Source organism: Mustelus asterias, chromosome 13 (assembly GCF_964213995.1).
Source record: "Mustelus asterias chromosome 13, sMusAst1.hap1.1, whole genome shotgun sequence".
NCBI lineage: Eukaryota > Metazoa > Chordata > Chondrichthyes > Carcharhiniformes > Triakidae > Mustelus > Mustelus asterias.
The window spans coordinates 4,768,667-4,785,737 of record NC_135813.1 but is presented as its reverse complement, the minus strand read 5'-3'; the positions used below and the strand labels follow the sequence as shown (position 1 = coordinate 4,785,737).

General features: G+C 48.2%; 1 protein-coding gene and 1 long non-coding RNA gene across 5 annotated transcripts in view; one reads left to right on the top strand and one right to left on the bottom strand.

The window, feature by feature from the left end:
- Positions 1–4,804, top strand: part of LOC144502391 (uncharacterized) — a 680,705-nt gene extending 675,901 nt beyond the window's left edge. For both annotated transcript variants that reach the window (XR_013499332.1, XR_013499331.1), the window contains exon 3: positions 4,785–4,804. This is a non-coding gene — a long non-coding RNA (uncharacterized LOC144502391). The remainder of the gene's footprint in view (positions 1–4,784) is intronic.
- nup214 (nucleoporin 214) overlaps positions 1–17,071 on the bottom strand; it is a 211,644-nt gene that overhangs the window by 97,727 nt on the left and 96,846 nt on the right. For all 3 annotated transcript variants that reach the window (XM_078226236.1, XM_078226235.1, XM_078226237.1), the window contains 2 exons: positions 16,014–16,075; positions 10,168–12,525 (listed from right to left, as the gene is read on the bottom strand). In XM_078226236.1, coding sequence (XP_078082362.1) covers positions 10,168–12,525; positions 16,014–16,075 — 2,420 coding nt within the window. The remainder of the gene's footprint in view (positions 1–10,167; positions 12,526–16,013; positions 16,076–17,071) is intronic.

The following is a 17,071-nucleotide window of genomic DNA, read 5'->3' as shown; positions in this document are numbered from 1 at the left end:
GAAGTTAGTATCACAAGTAGGCTTACATTAACACTGCAATGAAGTTACTGTGAAAATCCCCTAGTCGCCACACTCCGGCACCTGTTCGGGTAACACTGAGGGAGAATTTAGCACGGCCAATGCACCCTAACCAGCACGTCTTTCGGACTGCGGGAGGAAACCGGAGCACCCGGAGGAAACTCACGCAGTCAAGGGGAGCACTTGCAGACTCCGCACAGACAGTGACCCAAGCCGGGAATCGAGCCGGGGTCCCTGGCGCTGTGAGGCAGCAGTTCTAACCATTGTGGATATGGGGAGGTCTGTGGAGTTAGATCACAGATTAACCATGGTCTCACTGAATGGCAGAACAAGCTCGAGGGGCCAAGTGGTCTCGTTCTATTCTCAGTGCTCCAAATTACTGAAGACTGTTATCCCTGGTATCATTCCAGGGAAATCTCTCTGCACCCTCTCAAAGGTCTTGACATCCTTGCTAAAAGGTGGTTCAGTAGAATCGGAGGCGACACCCCAGTTGAGGCCTAAGCAGTGATCTATAATGGTTAGCACAACACTTGTCACTGACGGAACAAACATATCCTTATCCCACCTCTGGTTCCTCTGCCAGCTACTATAAATCTGTAACCTTACTGATCAACAAATTAAAAGATCACCGGCTGTAATGCAAAGCTGCATAACTAGGGAAGTAAAGAGGGCTTTAATCTAAATAGAGTGGGAGGGGGGGGGGGGGGAGGAAGAGATGGCTCTTGAGAGGGGATATGTAGGTTTACAAAGCAAAAGGCAACATTGCAAGGCAGCTATTTGGGTAATAATATCCGGAGTGTGACAGACAGGGACAGGGTACAAACATTAAAAAAACAGCAAACTGAGTCAAGGGGAGAATATACGGTAAAAAAGGCAAAATTGTCTCTTTACTAAAATGCACACAGCATTTGTGACACAAAGTGAATGAATTAACTGAACTTAATGGGCCACTTTTCGCCATTACAAAGACCTGGTTACAAGGAGATCAAAGCTGAGAACTAAATAGTCAGGGGTGTGAGAGACTTTTCGTACGGACACGCAGGAAGGAAAGGAGGTGGGGCAGCTTCGTTAGTACAACATGGAACAAGTATGAAAGCAAAAAGTGATCTTGGATCGGAAGATGTAGAATCCATAAAGTAAAGTTTATTTATTAGTCACAAGTGGGCTTACATTCACACTGCAATTAAGTTATTGTGAAAATCCCCTAGTCACCGCAGTCTGGGACCTGTTCGGGTACACTGAGGGAGAATTTACCATGACTAATTCACCTGTGGGGGGAAACCGGAGCACCCGGAGGAAACCCACGCAGACACGGGGAGAACGTGTAAACTCCGCACAGACAGTGACCCAAGCTGGGAATCGAACCCAGGTCCCTGGCACTGTGAGACACCATTGAGCCACCGTGTTGCCCCATGGAGGTGGGGCGCCCCATATGGGGGCAGGTGAGGAATAACAGGGACAGACCCCAGATGGGACCAGTCTATAGGCCTCCGAACATAAGCTATACTCGGGGATGGAGAATACATCAGGGGATAACAAGGGCATGTAAAGAAAAGGTAGTACTTGAATCATGGGTGACTAGGATTCACGTGGATTGGGAAAATCAAATTGGCAAAATTGGATTTCTCAGTAATGAGAAAGAATTCATAGAGTGTATTTGGGACAGTTTCTTAGAACAATATGTGGATCCAACCAGGGATCAGGCTATCTTGGATCTGGTAATGTGCAATCAGGCAGGTTTAATAAAAATCTCAGAGTAAAAGAGCCCCTAGAAAACAGTGATCATAACACGGTAGAATTTAGCATTCAGTTTGAGAGTGAGAAACGTGGATCAAAAACAACCGTGCTAAACTTCAATTACAAAGGATTGGGGGAACAGTACGCTGGGGTGGACTGAGAAAGAAGTTTAGCAGAAAAGATGGTTGGTCTGCAATGGCAGACATTTATGAAAATAGTTCAAGACTTAAAACAAAGATATATCTCAGTGAGGAAGAAGGATTCTAGGGAGGGGATAAATCAACCATGGTTAACCAAGGAAGTTTTTTTTATTCATTCGTGGGACCTGGGCGTCGCTGGCTGGCCAGCATTTAGTGCCCAATCCTAGTTGCCATTGAGAAGGTGGTGGTGAGCTGCCTTCTTGAATCGCTGCAGTCCACGTGCTGTGGGTTGATCCACAATGCTGTTAGGGAGGGAATTCCAGCGACTGTGAAGGAACGGCGATATATTTCCAAATCAGGATGGTGAGTGGTTTGGAGGGGAACCTGCAGGTGGGGGTGTTCCCATGTATCTGTTGCCCTTGTCCTTCTAGATGGAAGTGGTCATGGGTTTGGAAGGTGCTGTCTAAGGATCTTTGGTGAGTTGCTGTAGTGCATCTTGTAGATGGTACACACTGATGCTACTGAGCGTCGGTGGTGGAGGGATTGAATGTTTGTAGATGTGATGTTAATCAAGCGGGGCTGCTTTGTCCTGGATGGTGTCAAGCTTCACGAGTGTTGTTGGAGCTGCACCCATCCAGGCAAGTGGGGAGTATTCCATCACCCTCCTGACTTGTGCCTTGCAGATGGTGGATAGACTTTGGGGAATCAGAGGGTGAGTTACTCGCCGCAGTATTCCTAGCCTCTGACCTCTCTTGGAGGCACTGTGTTTATGTGGGGAGTCCAGTCAAGTTTCTGGTCCATTGTTGTCAGTAAGAAATCGATGGGCCAAATGGCCTCCTTCTGCACTGTAGGGTTTCTATGATTCTAAGGTACCATACAAAAGGCTACTTAATAAGATGGTGTTGGGGGTAATACATTAGCATGGATAGAGGATTGCTAATTGAATAGAACACAGAGTTGGATAAGAGGGGTATTTTCAGGATGGCAACCCGCAACTGGTAGAATGCCACAGGGACCAGTGCAGGGGCCACAATTCTTTACAATATATCTTAACGACTTGGTCGAGGGAAGTGAATATACCAATGTGAAGTTTGCGGATGAGACAAAAATAGGTGGGAAGGCAAGTGGTGAGGATAGCAGAGTCTACAGAGGCATTTAGACAGGTTAAGTGAGTGGGCAAAACTTGGCAGATGGAATATAATACAGGAAAATGTAAAGTTCTGCACTTTCGCAGGAAGAATAAAGGAACTGAATATTATCTAAAGAGAGAAAGACTGCAGAAAGCTGAAGCACATTGCGGTTTGGAGATCCTTGTGCATAATCACAAAAAGCGAGCATGCAAGTTCAGCAAACAGGGAAGGCAAATGGAGTGTTGGCCTTCTGTACTGTGATAGGATGCTACGTCTTACTAAATATTTACTAATGCCACGACTTTCCAGTTCAACACTTTCCTGCAGATTTAACTGATCTCTCTCTTCCCTGCTGCACTATATAAAAAACAGGAAATGAATGACCTGATCTCTGCTACAGTTCAGTGATAACACCCTTGCTTCACAGTATTGGGAGCATTTAAGAGTCAACCGCATTGCTGTGGATTTGGAGTCACATGGAGACCAGACCAAGGATGATAGATTTCCTTCCTTAAAGGGCATTAGTGAACCAGATGGGTTTTTCCGACAATTGACAATGGATTCATAGTCATCGTTAGGCTTTTAATTCCAAATTTTTATGAAATTCAAATTTCACCATCTGCCGAGCAGGGATTCGAACCCAGATCCCCAAAACATTACCCTGGACTATTTGTCCAGTGGCAATACCACTACGCTACTGCAACCCCTCCTGCAGCAGTTCAAGATCAGGTGGGTGGTACGGTGGTAAGCACTGCTGCCTCACAGCGCCAGGGGCCCGGGTTCAATTCCGGCCTTGGGTCGCTGTCTGTGTGGAGTTTGCACATTCTCCCTGTGTCTGCGTGGGTTTCCTCCGGGTACTCCGGTTTCCTCCCACAGTCTGAAAGACGTGCTGGTTAGGGTGCATTGAACCGAACAGGCGCCGGAGTGTGGCGAGTAGGAGAATTTCAAAGTAACTTCATTGCAGTGTTAATGTAAGCCTTCTTGCGACTAACAAATAAATAAAGTTAAAGACTTTAAACTTTAGAAGTCAGCACACTGCCACTTTCTCAAGGGCAATCAGGGGTTTGCGATAACTGCCGGCCTAGCCAGCGATGCCACATCCCATGAATGAGGATGGGAAAATCATGACGGGGTGTGGACGGAATGGATAAAGAGAAACTGCTCCCATAGGCAGAAGGGTTGAGAACGAACGGACACTGATGGAAAGTGGTTGGCAAAAGAACCAAAGGCAACAAGGGGAAGAGCTTTTTTACACAGCACGAGTTTCGGATCAGGAACACAGTGCCTGAGGTGGTGATGGAAGCAATTTCAATTGCAGCTTTCAAAATGGAATTGGATCGTTATCCAAAGAGGGAAAAGAAAACTATTGGGCTCTGGGAAAGGTCTGGAGAGTGGGATTCGCCGAGTAACTCCTGCAGTGAGATAGTACAATATGACAGGCCAAATGGCCTCCTCCGAGCTGAAACCATTCTTCGCGGCTAGACATTGGCTGTTGAAAACACCACAGGCGACTGGTGAGAGAAACAGAGACAGATGGAGAGCAGCACTTAGTTAAATTAGGAACAAAGCAGGTCATGCTCAAAATAGGAAGCTGTGAAAATAATTTAACATGTGACTGAAGTGGAGAGAGAACTAAAAAAGGGGCGAAACTTGCAGACACAAGCTTAAGCCGACCTATTCCTGCAAAATATAAGCAAGGTAGCTGATAGCAACCTCAGCCTGCAGCTGAGAGATACTCATCTGCCATGACTCATTTGAGGACAGTAAGAAGTCTCACAACACCAGGTTAAAGTCCAACAGGTTTATTTGGTAGCACGAGCTTTCGGAGTGCCGCCCCTTCATCAGGTGAGTGCTTGATGAAGGGGCAGCGCTCCGAAAGCTCGTGCTACCAAATAAACCTGTTGGACTTTAACCTGGTCTTGTGAGACTATTCACTGTGCCCACCCCAGTCCAACGCCGGCAACTCCACATCATTTGAGGACAGCCCAGCTCAACACATTCTGGAGAAACCATTCACACAGCCAAAGGCCATCGAGTTTCCCCAGATTGGCCTTGCAGCAGGTTGCCCCTGTGCCCATGTCACAAAGCGCCAGGGCCTGTACCAGCTGCCAGTTCATTTGACCTGAAGTTAAACTAAAATAAATCATTTTAACGCTAACCCTGCCTAGTGTCCCCTCCAATCCACATTCCCATCGGAGAGGGAAGGACATGAAGCATATCTCCACAAGACACGACATTTTCATGCCTGCGGTCAGAATGGGGATCTGGTCAAATCAATCGAGTAAGAGTTTTAACAACACCAGGTTAAAGTCCAACAGGTTTATTTGGTAGCAAATACCATTAGCTTTCGGAGCGCTGCTCCTTCGTCAGATGGAGTGGAAATCTCACATCAAATCAATCGAGCCAGAGAGGCTACAACTGTATATTGTGTAGAAAGCTCGGAGACGAGTTAACATTTCTATAAGGCGGCAGCTTGAAATGACTTCTTTGTAGCATTTATGTGCAGTAAAGCACATGAATCAGTTGCCAAACTGGTATCTACCAATCACTGGAGCATAACCAGCGCAGTGCTTAGCACTGCTGCCTCACAGAGCCAGGGACTCGGGTTCAATTCCCGGCTCGGGTCACTTTCTGTGTGGAGTCAGCACCTTCTCCCCGTGTCTGCGTCGGTTTCCTCCCACAGTCCAAAAGATGTGCTGGTTAGATGCATTGGCCATGCTAAATTCTCCCTCAGTGTACCCGAACAGGCGCCGGAGTGTGGCGACTAGGGGATTTTCACAGTAACTTCATTGCAGTGTTAATGTCAGCCTACTTGTGACTCTACTAAACAAACTTTAACCAGATCTTTGTGGTTGGAGTTGAGGTACAGACCGACCACGAGCCACCAGAATGATGGTAAAGATTTGAGGGGCTCAATAGCCTGTTCCTACCTGTGTCCACCAACTACAAAACTGGGGACTTGATCATTCTGTATCCATTCTCCAAATGGTTGATGCCCTATGGACCTTTTGGTCCTTCCACATGTTTGAGCTTTGCCCGGGTGTGGGACGCTCCCTATATTCTCCTTTGGCCATGGCTCAAGTTTTTTCTAAAACATCAGAAAAATTTAAATGCTCTGATGAGGGACCTATTTGCCAGCCACACAGAACATCGCAGTCCAAATAACGGATGGAGCGATCGCTAGCAACGGTTTCCTGAAAACACGTGTTTTTAAATTCACACACTTCTCACATCTGGAAATATGTGTAGAAGCAGCGAACAAAAGGAAACTAACTTGTCAACCGCAGTAAAGTTTAACACAATTATTAAAAGTTACTATGATTTCTAAATGCTCAACATTACAATTTCTCAAAATATTAGTGCCGGCATTGGAAATGAGCCTGTTCTATACACACAATTAGTTGAGGCCCGGCATTTCCATTTGAAACCTCTTTCTCACAGAGAAAGGAACAAATAATTGAAGAGTAAAATGGTCTAAAGGAAGGAACTCACTAGGAAGGAGGGCCCTGAATGTGGGGCATCTCACGACATGTCCAGTTAGTTCACTAGCTCGTCTGGGCGGAAAACAATTGCTTCAACAATGCTGCAAGTGTGAGCTCATAAGTGTGTGGTGGGGGCAATGGGGCCTTTGGGACCTTGGTGAAGGACAGGTCAAACAGTCAATCAACTGAAACAATGAGGCTTAAGGATCGAGAAATAAAGAAAGGAAGGACTGAGGACAAGGATCAGTTTAGCACATCAGGTACAGACAAAGAAAGATAGGGAATGGATGGATGGAGAGAGACAGAGGGACAGAAAGGAAAATAAATCTTAAAATTACAAACCATTAAAATCAGATGCATTTGTTTGTCCATTTTCTTCAAATTGCATGCTAAAACTTTACTGGTAACCACTTCTGGAACATCATCTAAGTCCATATAAACCAGCCTCCCATCCATTGACTCTGTCTACACTTCCCGCTGCCTCGGAAAAGCAGCCAGCATAATTAAGGACCCCCACGCACCCCGGACATTCTCTCTTCCACCTTCTTCCGTCGGGAAAAAGATACAAAAGTCTGAGGACACGTACCAACCGACTCAAGAACAGCTTCTTCCCTGCTGCCATCAGACTGTTGAATGGACCATTTTGCATTAAGTTGATCTTTCTCTACATCCTAGCTATGACTGTCACACTACATTCTGCACTCTCCCGTTTCCTTCTCTATGAACGGTATGCTCTGTCTGTATAGCGCGCAAGAAACAATACTTTTCACTGTATGTTAATACATGCGACAATAATAAATCAAATATATACAACACTAATAGACACTCCCTGCTTACTACGCCAGTGACCCTGTTGTTGGAAAAATCACAAAGATGGATACCTGACACACAAAATGGCTGCCTGGCACATAAAATGGTTACCTGGAAAGATCCATTAAGCAGGCACTGACTTTTAGCACAGACAGCTACTTAAAATTAAAACATGCAGCACAGACAGTTATTTAAAGTTAAACATGCAGGAAACAAATACTGCAGGAAGCCAGTAAGAGCTTGAGGCACTTTAAAGATAAGGACAGACCTAGGACAATAAGGTCTGATAAAGAGATTAGCCATAAATGGGGACGGGAATTCATAAATGCAGCAAAACCAATCACTGTATAGACCGAAACTAAGTCATTGATAGAGGAAATGTATCCATTCAATGAACAATGCGATGTTAAATGCCCATGTCTGTATATGTCTGACTGTAACGATGTGTTAACTATTGATCACCACGATCTGTCTACTCAACCATAACGATGTGTTAATTGGCTAACGTCCGGACGACCGATTGTATGAAAAGTATAAAAATGATCAACTGCTATTGTATTATTGAGAAGGTAGCTGCCAAGTACTGCGGAGTACCAGCGCTTTCTCCCCGAAGCTTCGTGTCTGAAATAAAGCTGTCTTGTTGAACTTCCAGTCTGACTCTGGTGGTAATTTCCCACAACAACCCCAAACAAATTCAACTCAAATTAGTCCAATAAGACCTCCTACCCCTCACAAATCCATGCTGACTCTCTGACTAACTCATAATTGCTCGGTCATGCTGTTTATGGTGGATTGAAATAGCATCCCCATGACCAACAGGCCAGTCATTCCCTCCCTCCATTGGTAATAGTGACATCTGCAATCTTCCAACTCAAAGGCTGAATTCCTGTACCCAGCAAGTTTTGGGACATTTTGACTCGTGCGGCTATTGCCTTTGTTTTTTTAATACTTTGTGGTGGAAACCATCTGATCCTGGTGACTTGTCTATCCCTTAAGCCCCATTATTTTCTCTGGCACTTTAAAAACATACGGAAGTCACCAAGCTGTGCTCCATAGCTTAGTTTTCTGCACCATTGGGTTATTCTGCACTCTCTCCCTGGTGAAAACAGCTGCTAAGAGACCATTTTAAAAATCGGCCATTTTCTGATCGGGCCTCACGTTTCAGATACCCACAGGCCCACATTCCCTGTCAAATTTGTACAGGGAATTTGCGCAGTGCCATCTAGGCTGCTACCTGGTCATGCAGGTTATTGGCAATTTTCTCTGCATGGTTCAACGCTAATGACAATCTATGGCTGTCAGCAGGGGCTACGCCAACCAAATAAATCGATTTGCCCTGACTCCATCAAGATTGAACTGCACTGCAATAATAATTTATACCAGTAACAGGGAGGAAAGTTATTAGCCACTTGGCCACGAAGGACCACAGAAACTTTGCATTTAGCATGGGGCAAGACAAGGAAGCAGGCCATCATGAACTTCCACAGACCATGTGGGGTTGAACTCAGGCTGCTGCCTCAATCTGCACCACACACAAACCATCTAGCCAACAGATCCCCATGCATGAATACAAATGAACTTCAAACGTTGACCACTTTGACCATTATTAATTGACATTGAATATTGTGCCATATTGCTCTTTCATGCAAAATCAAGGACATATACTGTATTGCATGATTGGAAAACCCAATGGCCCAAACTCAACTTCGGACAATTTAACTGGCAGTACTTTATGGGATCATAGAATCCTTACAGTGCAGGAGGCCATTTGGCCCATCGAGCCTGCACCAACAAGAATTCCACCCAGGCCCTATCCCCATAACCCCACGAATTTACCCTGCTAACCCCCCTGACACTAAGGGGCAATTTAACACAGCCAATCAACCTAACCCGCACATCTTTGGACCGTGGGAGGAAATTGGAGCACCCGGAGGAAACCCACACTGACATGGGGAGAACGTGCAAACTCCGCACAGTCACCCAAGGTCGAAATTGAACCCGAGTCCCTGGCGCTGTGAGGCAGCAGTGCTAACTACTGTGCCACCGTGCCGCCCTTATTGTCGCAGTTCTTGAGGTTATTTTAGACGGCATCTAGACACTGTCATTAAGTGTGTCATTAACAAACACCATCATGAATATTCTTCACCTCTGTTTGGTGTTTTGCTGTGTGCAAATTGGTTGCGGTTTTTCCCTACTTGCAAAACTGACTCATAGGCCCCGAGGAACAAGGACATACCCTCTGATCACAGGTTCAGCACCCCAGGCCAGTCCACCATTCAATTCAATCATGGATGGGCGGCACGGCGGCACAGTGGTTAGCACTGTTGCCTCACAGCACCAGGGACACAGGTTCAATTCCAGCCTCGGGTCACTGTCTGTGAGGAGCTTGCACGTTCTCCCCGTGTCTGCATGGGTTTCCTCCGGGTGCCCCGGTCACCTCCCATAGTCCAAAGATGTGTGGGTTCGGTGGATTGGCCGTGCTCAATTTCCCCTTAGTGTCGGGGGAACGAGCTGGGGTAAATGCATGGGTTTGTGGGGATTGGGCCTGGGTGGGATTGTGGTCGGCGCAGACTCGATGGGCCGAATAGCCTCCTTCTGCACTGTAGGGATTCTATGATCTGTATTTCTATCGACCTGCCCAAACCCTTACAAAACTAACCTCTACCATTCGGAAATTTACAACCAGCCCCCCAACCTTAACAAGTTTGGAGAGAGGGACAAGCCAGTTCCAGATTTCCATCTCCCTCTGATGGAAATGAAAGGCATCAGATAAATGCAAGAACTTGGTTTCGTTAAGCATAAAAAAGGCAAAGTGAACAACAAGGCGACTGTCAAAATGCAAAATCTTACTTGCAGGTTGCCCAAAGCCGAACGCAGGCGTGACCGTTGAACTGGATCCAAAGTGCGGGCTTTGCGGAAAACCAGCATTCTGTCCAAATGCTGGTGCGGGAGACTGTCCGAACATGACTCCGCTGCTGGCAGACGACTGTCCGAACGGGAATGCATTGGCATGACCAGTCGTGGTGGATCCGTTGAAGTGGCCGCCACTTGGCATTGGTGCACTGGCAGAAGTCGTCTGCGCAAAAGACGGTGTGGGTCCAAACGTGGGCTGCCTGAAGCTGAAGCTGCTGCTGGGAGTCTGCTGCCCGAAGCCCGCGTCGGGCAACTGGCCAAAGCTGGGCTTCACAAGAGCGCCTGCAGAGCTGGTGCTTTCGAGGTGCAGAGGGGCGATGCTCTCCTTGCCTTCCATAAGGCTGGGTGCTGAGACTGATGTCACCGGCAGCCCAAACCCTTGTGCTGCGCTGGTGACTGGATGTTGACTGGGCTGGGGGGTTGCGGCGTGGGACGCAGCAGGCGTCGATGTGGAGGTTTGACTGATGCCAAGCACCGATGAGGTGGACTGGTCGCTGCTGGGTAAGGGTGTGGAAGGCAGAGCGCCACTGGCTGAGCCTGATGCTCCTGAAATTGAGGATTCTGGTGAAATAATGACCACTCCTGGTACGGGTCCAATGGCAGAGGGAGGAGACGTTTCGGCGCCAGCTGCCACAGACGGTTTCTCAGCCATTCTGGAGAAGAAGGATGGCATGTCCTCTTCAGAAGTGGATAGCTTTGTGAAATCAGCAACTGAGGATTCGCTGGAGGTCAGTGATCGAGCAAGGGATGTACCTTGGAGAGCACTTACAGCAGCAATTGCTGCAGCAATCTGTTCGGCACTGGAAGGTTTCTCTTGCATCAAAAGAGTGTCAAGTCTGCCAGCTCTTGATTGTAAACTGCTACTCGAACTCGAGATTTCTGTGCTGGTCACAGAAACAGAGACAAATGGTCCTCCAGTTGGTTTGGGTGCACCTATTATTCCTGGGGCATCTGACTTTCCCAGTGGAAAGGTACTCCCAAATGGCGTTGGAGGTGCTGACGCTTTGGGTGTTGGAGGTGTTGACAATTGGGGCGTTGAAGGTGCTGACTCTCGGGGCGTTTGAGGTACTGATGTTTTGGGCGCTGGTGCAAAGGTAAAACTGTCCTGGGGAGATCTGTCCAACTTGGAGGCATCATCAGTCTGACTGACAACAAGTCCTGAGAAGCTGCCAATCGTGACTCCTCTGGCATTTCCCTCAAGGGGGCCTGTTTCGGGCTGCGGAGGGGCCTCGGGCCTGGGCTGCGGAGGGGCCTCGGGCCTGGGCTGCGGAGGGGCCTCGGGCCTGGGCTGCGGAGGGGCCTCGGGCCTGGGCTGCGGCGGAGACTCCGGCCTAGGCTGAAGTGGAGTCTCAGTCCTAATCTGCGGTGGGGCCTTGGGCTGAGGCGGGGCCTCGGGCCTGGGCTGCGGTGGGGCCTCAGGCCTGGGCTGCGGCGGAGACTCCGGCCTAGGCTGAAGCGGGGCCTCAGCCCTAATCTGCGGTGGGGCTTTGGGCTGAGGCGTGGCCTCGGGCCTGGGTTGCGGCGGGGCCTCGGGCCTGGGCGGAGACTCCGGCCTAGGCTGAAGCGGGGCCTCGGCCCTAATCTGCGGTGGGGCCCTGGGCTGCGGCGGAGACTCCGGCCTAGGCTGAGGCGGGGCCTCGGCCCTGGGTTGCGGTGGGGCCTCGGGCCTGGGCTGCGGAGGGGCCTCGGGCCTGGGCTGCGGAGGGGCCTCGGGCCTGGGCTGCGGAGGGGCCTCGGGCCTGGGCTGCGGAGGGGCCTCGGGCCTGGGCTGCGGAGGGGCCTCGGGCCTGGGCTGCGGTGGAGACTCCGGCCGAGGCTGAAGCGGGGCCTCAGCCCTAATCTGTGGCAGGGCCTCAGGCCTGATCTGTGGCGGGGCCTCAGGCCTGATCTGTGGCGGGGCCTCAGGCCTGATCTGTGGCGGGGCCTCAGGCCTGATCTGTGGCGGGGCCTCAGCTTTAGGTGGATAAATCGGAGCTCGTGAAGTACGAGTGTCTGGTTTGGATGGCTGGCGTTCGGGTCTAGGTTGCTGGTCTTCAGCCTTGCTTGCTGCTGCAGGGATAGGGATAGGTTCCGGAGGTGCACCAGTTGCACCTGGCTTGCCAGCTGGAGGCATTTCTGTACTTGAGGTGCTGGGAGGACATACGCTATCGACTGTAGTTGTAGACTCAGATGCAGAACTGGGGATAGGCTTTGAGCCCCTGCACAAAAGGGGGACTTCAGCTCCCAACCCAAAGGGTGCCTTACTGGACGGTCCAAAGCTGTTGCGAACGGCATCTATTCCACTTGCAGGAAATCCTGAAGAATAGAAGGAGGAGTTTTGAGTCTAACTGAACTAACAAAGGACCAAAAATGAACAAGGAACAAGTTATCATAAAACAGGAATGCAAAAAGATGGTTAAAAATAAAGCAAGAGAAACTATGAAAAATGAGTAGAACTGCCTGTACAACAGTGCACAGAATGTTCATAATAAAATACATGGTGAGGATTATGATATAGTTAGTATTAATGAGATGTGACTCCACAGAAACTAAATATTGCAGGGGATAACGAATTTGAAAAGATAGAGGATGAAAAAGCAAGAGAATTGTACTCATTAAAGACAATATAATGACAGTAGAAAAAAAGTGACAAACCATCAGTGGAACAAAAATCAAAATGATGCCACATAACAGACTGAAAAATACATTCAGTGTATGCCAATTCTGGGGGCAATTAGCAGGAAGGATAGTCAACTAACTACAAGATAGAAAGTAGGAAGTTGGATCCCAGAGGAGCAAGCTGGGACCACCTATGGCAGCAGGGTAGCACTGCTGCTTCACAGCGCCAGGGACCCGGGTTCGATTCCCGGTTTGTCTGTGCGGAGTCTGCACGTTCTCCCCATGTCCGCGTGGGTTTCCATCGGGTGCTCCGGGGTTTCCTCCCAGAGTCTGAAAGACGTGCTGGTTAGGGTGCGTTGGCCATGCTAAATTCTCCCTCAGTGTTACCCGAACAGGCGCCGGAGTGTGGCGACGAGGGGATTTTCACGGTAACTTCATTGCAGTGTTAATGTAAGCCTTAGTTGTGACACTGATATATAAATTTTAACTTTTTTATTCATAAACTATGTTGACAAATTAGACTTTGGAATCAAAAACAATTTCTAAATTTGTGGCAGCACCAAATTTGGAAAGATAATCAAGCCTCACGAGCAAGTGGCAGCACGGTGGCACAGCGGGCAGCACGGTGGCACAGCGGGCAGCACGGTGGCACAGCGGGCAGCACGGTGGCACAGTGGGCAGCACGGTGGCACAGTGGGCAGCACGGTGGCACAGTGGGCAGCACGGTGGCACAGCGGGGAGCACTGCTGCACAGCGCCAGGGACAGCGAGTTTGATTCCGGCCTCGGGTCACTGTCTGTGTGGAGTTTGCACATTCTCCCCCGTGTCTGTGTGGGTTTCCTTCGGATGCTCTGGTTTCCTCCCACAGTCGAAGGATGTGCAGGTGAGGTGGATTGGCCGTGCTAAATTGCACCTTAGTGTCAGGGAATTAGCAGGGTAAATATGTGAGGTTACGGGGATAGGGCCTGGGTGGGATCGTGGTCGGTGTAGACTCAATGGGCCAAATGGCCTCCTTCTGCACTGTCGGGATTCTATGATTCTATTGAGAATACAAGACTAACCAACATGAAGAATGGGCAAATTATTGGCAACTGAATTTCAAAATTTGTGAGTTGGTGATTTTACATCTTGCTAAAAGAGAGTCACATATTACTTGGAAAATAGGGATCTTTGCAAACAGGGTAAAAGAGCAATGGGATCTGTGAATACAAATATATAAGTCACTGAGCAGCAATGCAGGTTAATAAGGCCATTTATAAAAAACAAAGCAAATGCAAGGCTTTATTTCCAGAGGCACAGAATCGGAAAGTAGGGTTGTTATACTGAACTTGTGTCAAACCATAGTTAAAGCACAGAGTATGACGTGCAGTTCTGGTCGCCAGGTTATAAAAAGGATTGAGAGCCACTGAAGACGGGGAAGGAAGATTTAGAAGGGACGGACCAGAACGGACTACAAGATATGAAAGGACGGACAGGCTGTAGATCTTCATTCTTGAAATGGGAAGACTGAAGGCTGACCTGATACTGATCTTCACAACTCTGAAAGGTTTGGTTGGGGGGTGGGGGTGTGTGTCTGTGTGTCTGTGTGTGTGTGTGTGTGTGTGTGTGTGTGTGTGAGAGAGAGAGAGAGTGAGAGATTGAGTAGACATTTCTACTCACAGGGAAGTATAAAGCTAGTGGTCATTGAAGTTTAAAGTTTATTTATTAGTCACAAGTAGGCTTACATTCACACTGTAATTAAGTTACTGGGAAAATCCCCTAGTCGCCACACTCCGGCGCCTGTTCGGGTACACTGAGGGTCAATTTAGCATGGCCACTGCACCCTAACCAGCACATCTTTTTGGATTGTGGGAAGAAACAGGAACGCCCAGAGGAAACCCACGCAGACACGGGGAGAACGTGCAAACTCCACACAATGACCCAAGCTGGGACTTGAACCTGGGTCCCTAGCACTGTGAGGCAGCAGTGCTAACCACTGTGCCACCCTTACTTTAAAACGGTCATTCATAAACCAATTGGGAATTCAGGAAAACCTTCTGTACCCAAAGGATGGTGAGAATGTGGAACATCGTACCACAGTGTGAATGGAATACATGCATTTAAGGGAATACTGGATAAACATGAGGGAGGAGGGAACTGACAGACTGTGGTGATAAAATTGGATGAAAGAGGGTGGGCACAGTAAGTCTCATAACACCAGGTTAAAGTCCAACGGGGCGGCACGGTGGTTAGCACTGCTGCCTCAATACCAGAGACCAGGTTCGATTCCCAGCTTGGGTCACTGTCTGTGCAGAATCTGCACGTTCTCCCCATGTCTGCGTGGGTTTCCTCCGGGTGCTCCGGTTTCGTCCCACTGGTTAAGTGCATTGACCCGAACAGGTGGCGGAGTATGGCGACAAGGGGAATTTCACAGTAACTTCATTGAAGTGTTAATGTAAGCCTTATTTGTGACTAATAAATAAACTTTAAATAGGTTTATTTGGAATCATGAGCTTTCGGAGCGCTGCTCCTTCATCAGGCGAGTGGAGAGGTAGTTTTCACAAACACAGCACGATAGCCAAGTTCCGCACACATGAGGACGGCCTCAACTGGAATCTTGGATTCATGTCACACTATCTGTAACCCCCACCATTTGGTCTGGGCTAGTAAAATCTCACTAACTGTCCTGGCTGGAGACAATTCATACCTCTTTAACCTGTGCTTAACCCTCTCTCCACTCACGCTGTCTGTACCTGCAAAGACTTGATTACCTGAAAAGACTCGCATTGTCTTGCAATTGTGTCTTTGTCTATATGTGCCATGTTTGCGAACCCAACTCTCCACTCACCTGATGAAGGAGCAGCGCTCTGAAAGCTCGTGATTCTAAATAAACCTGTTGGACTTTAACCTGGTGTTGTGAGGCTTCTTACTGTGCCCACCCCAGTCCAACGCCGGCATCTCCACCTCACGAAAGAGGATGGGAGGAGGTGTGAGTGGAGCATAAACACCACATGGACTGGGTGAACCGAGTAGCCTGCTTTATTCGACATTCAATGAATGTGGTCTCGACAGTCCCAAAGTCATCAAGGAGTTCGATGAGTTCTCAATTCTGAAGAATGGAATTAGAATTTGAGAAACTCCTTTCTAAATTTGCTGTCTTGAAACAAACTGAATACGAACACCAAACAATGGCAGTCCAGGACTTACCCTGTCCTTTGGTGCTCAGTGCGTTCAACGATGAAGTGCTTGGAGATGTGAAACGGAACCCCCTTCAAGAGAAGGAAAAATAAACACCATCAGAGAGAGAGCAGCCTAACCTCGAGTCCAGTCCAGCATTTCCTCCCCAGAATGGCGCGGTATTACAGTGGGGTCATAGGACACACTGAGGGAAGACATAGGGAATAGAACATGGTGGGAAGGCAGACGCACACAGGCAGCAAATGTCAATGTGGTCATGTGGCATTGGAAGGCTTCAGGCACCCTGTCTGAACAGGACCATCAACAAAGACATCACCAACAGGCACACAAACAGGCCATTCGGCCCAGCCAGCCCATGCCTATGTTTATCCTCCACTCAAGCTTCCTCCTCCTACCTTTTCCCATCACATTTTACCATCGTCACCATCTGTCCTTTCTCCTTTGCTTAGATACTTGGCCGGCTGCCTCTTAAATACACCTGGGCCATTCACTCCAGCCGATCCCTGTGGTTGCGACTTCTGCATTCGCTGCTCTTGCAGTAAAGAGGTTTCTTCCTAATTTCCTAGTGACTATCTTATATTGATGGCATCTAGTTTTGATTTTCCCTAAAGGAAGAAACATTCTCTCTATATGCACTCTATCAAAACCTTTCATAATTTTCAAGATTTATATTAGTCATAGAGGTCATAGGGTCATAGAGGTTTACAGCATGGAAACAGGCCCTTCGGCCCAACTTGTCCAATGCCACCTTTTTTTAAAAACCCCTAAGCTAATCCCAATTGCCCTCATTTGGCCCATATCCCTCTATACCCATCTTACCCATGTAATTGTCTAAATGCTTTTCAAAAGACAAAATAGAGAAAAATCTAATAGCAGAGAATGGTTTCGATCCATCGACCTCTGGGTTATGGGCCCAGCACGTTTCCGCTGCGCCACTGTTACCCCTCGGCCTTCTTTTTCAAGAGAAGAGTGATAGAACCTGTCACTCCTTCCCTGAAGTGTATGCACACACATTTCTGTTATCATTCTTGATCAGCTTCCCTGCACCCTCTCTAATACCTAGGTTT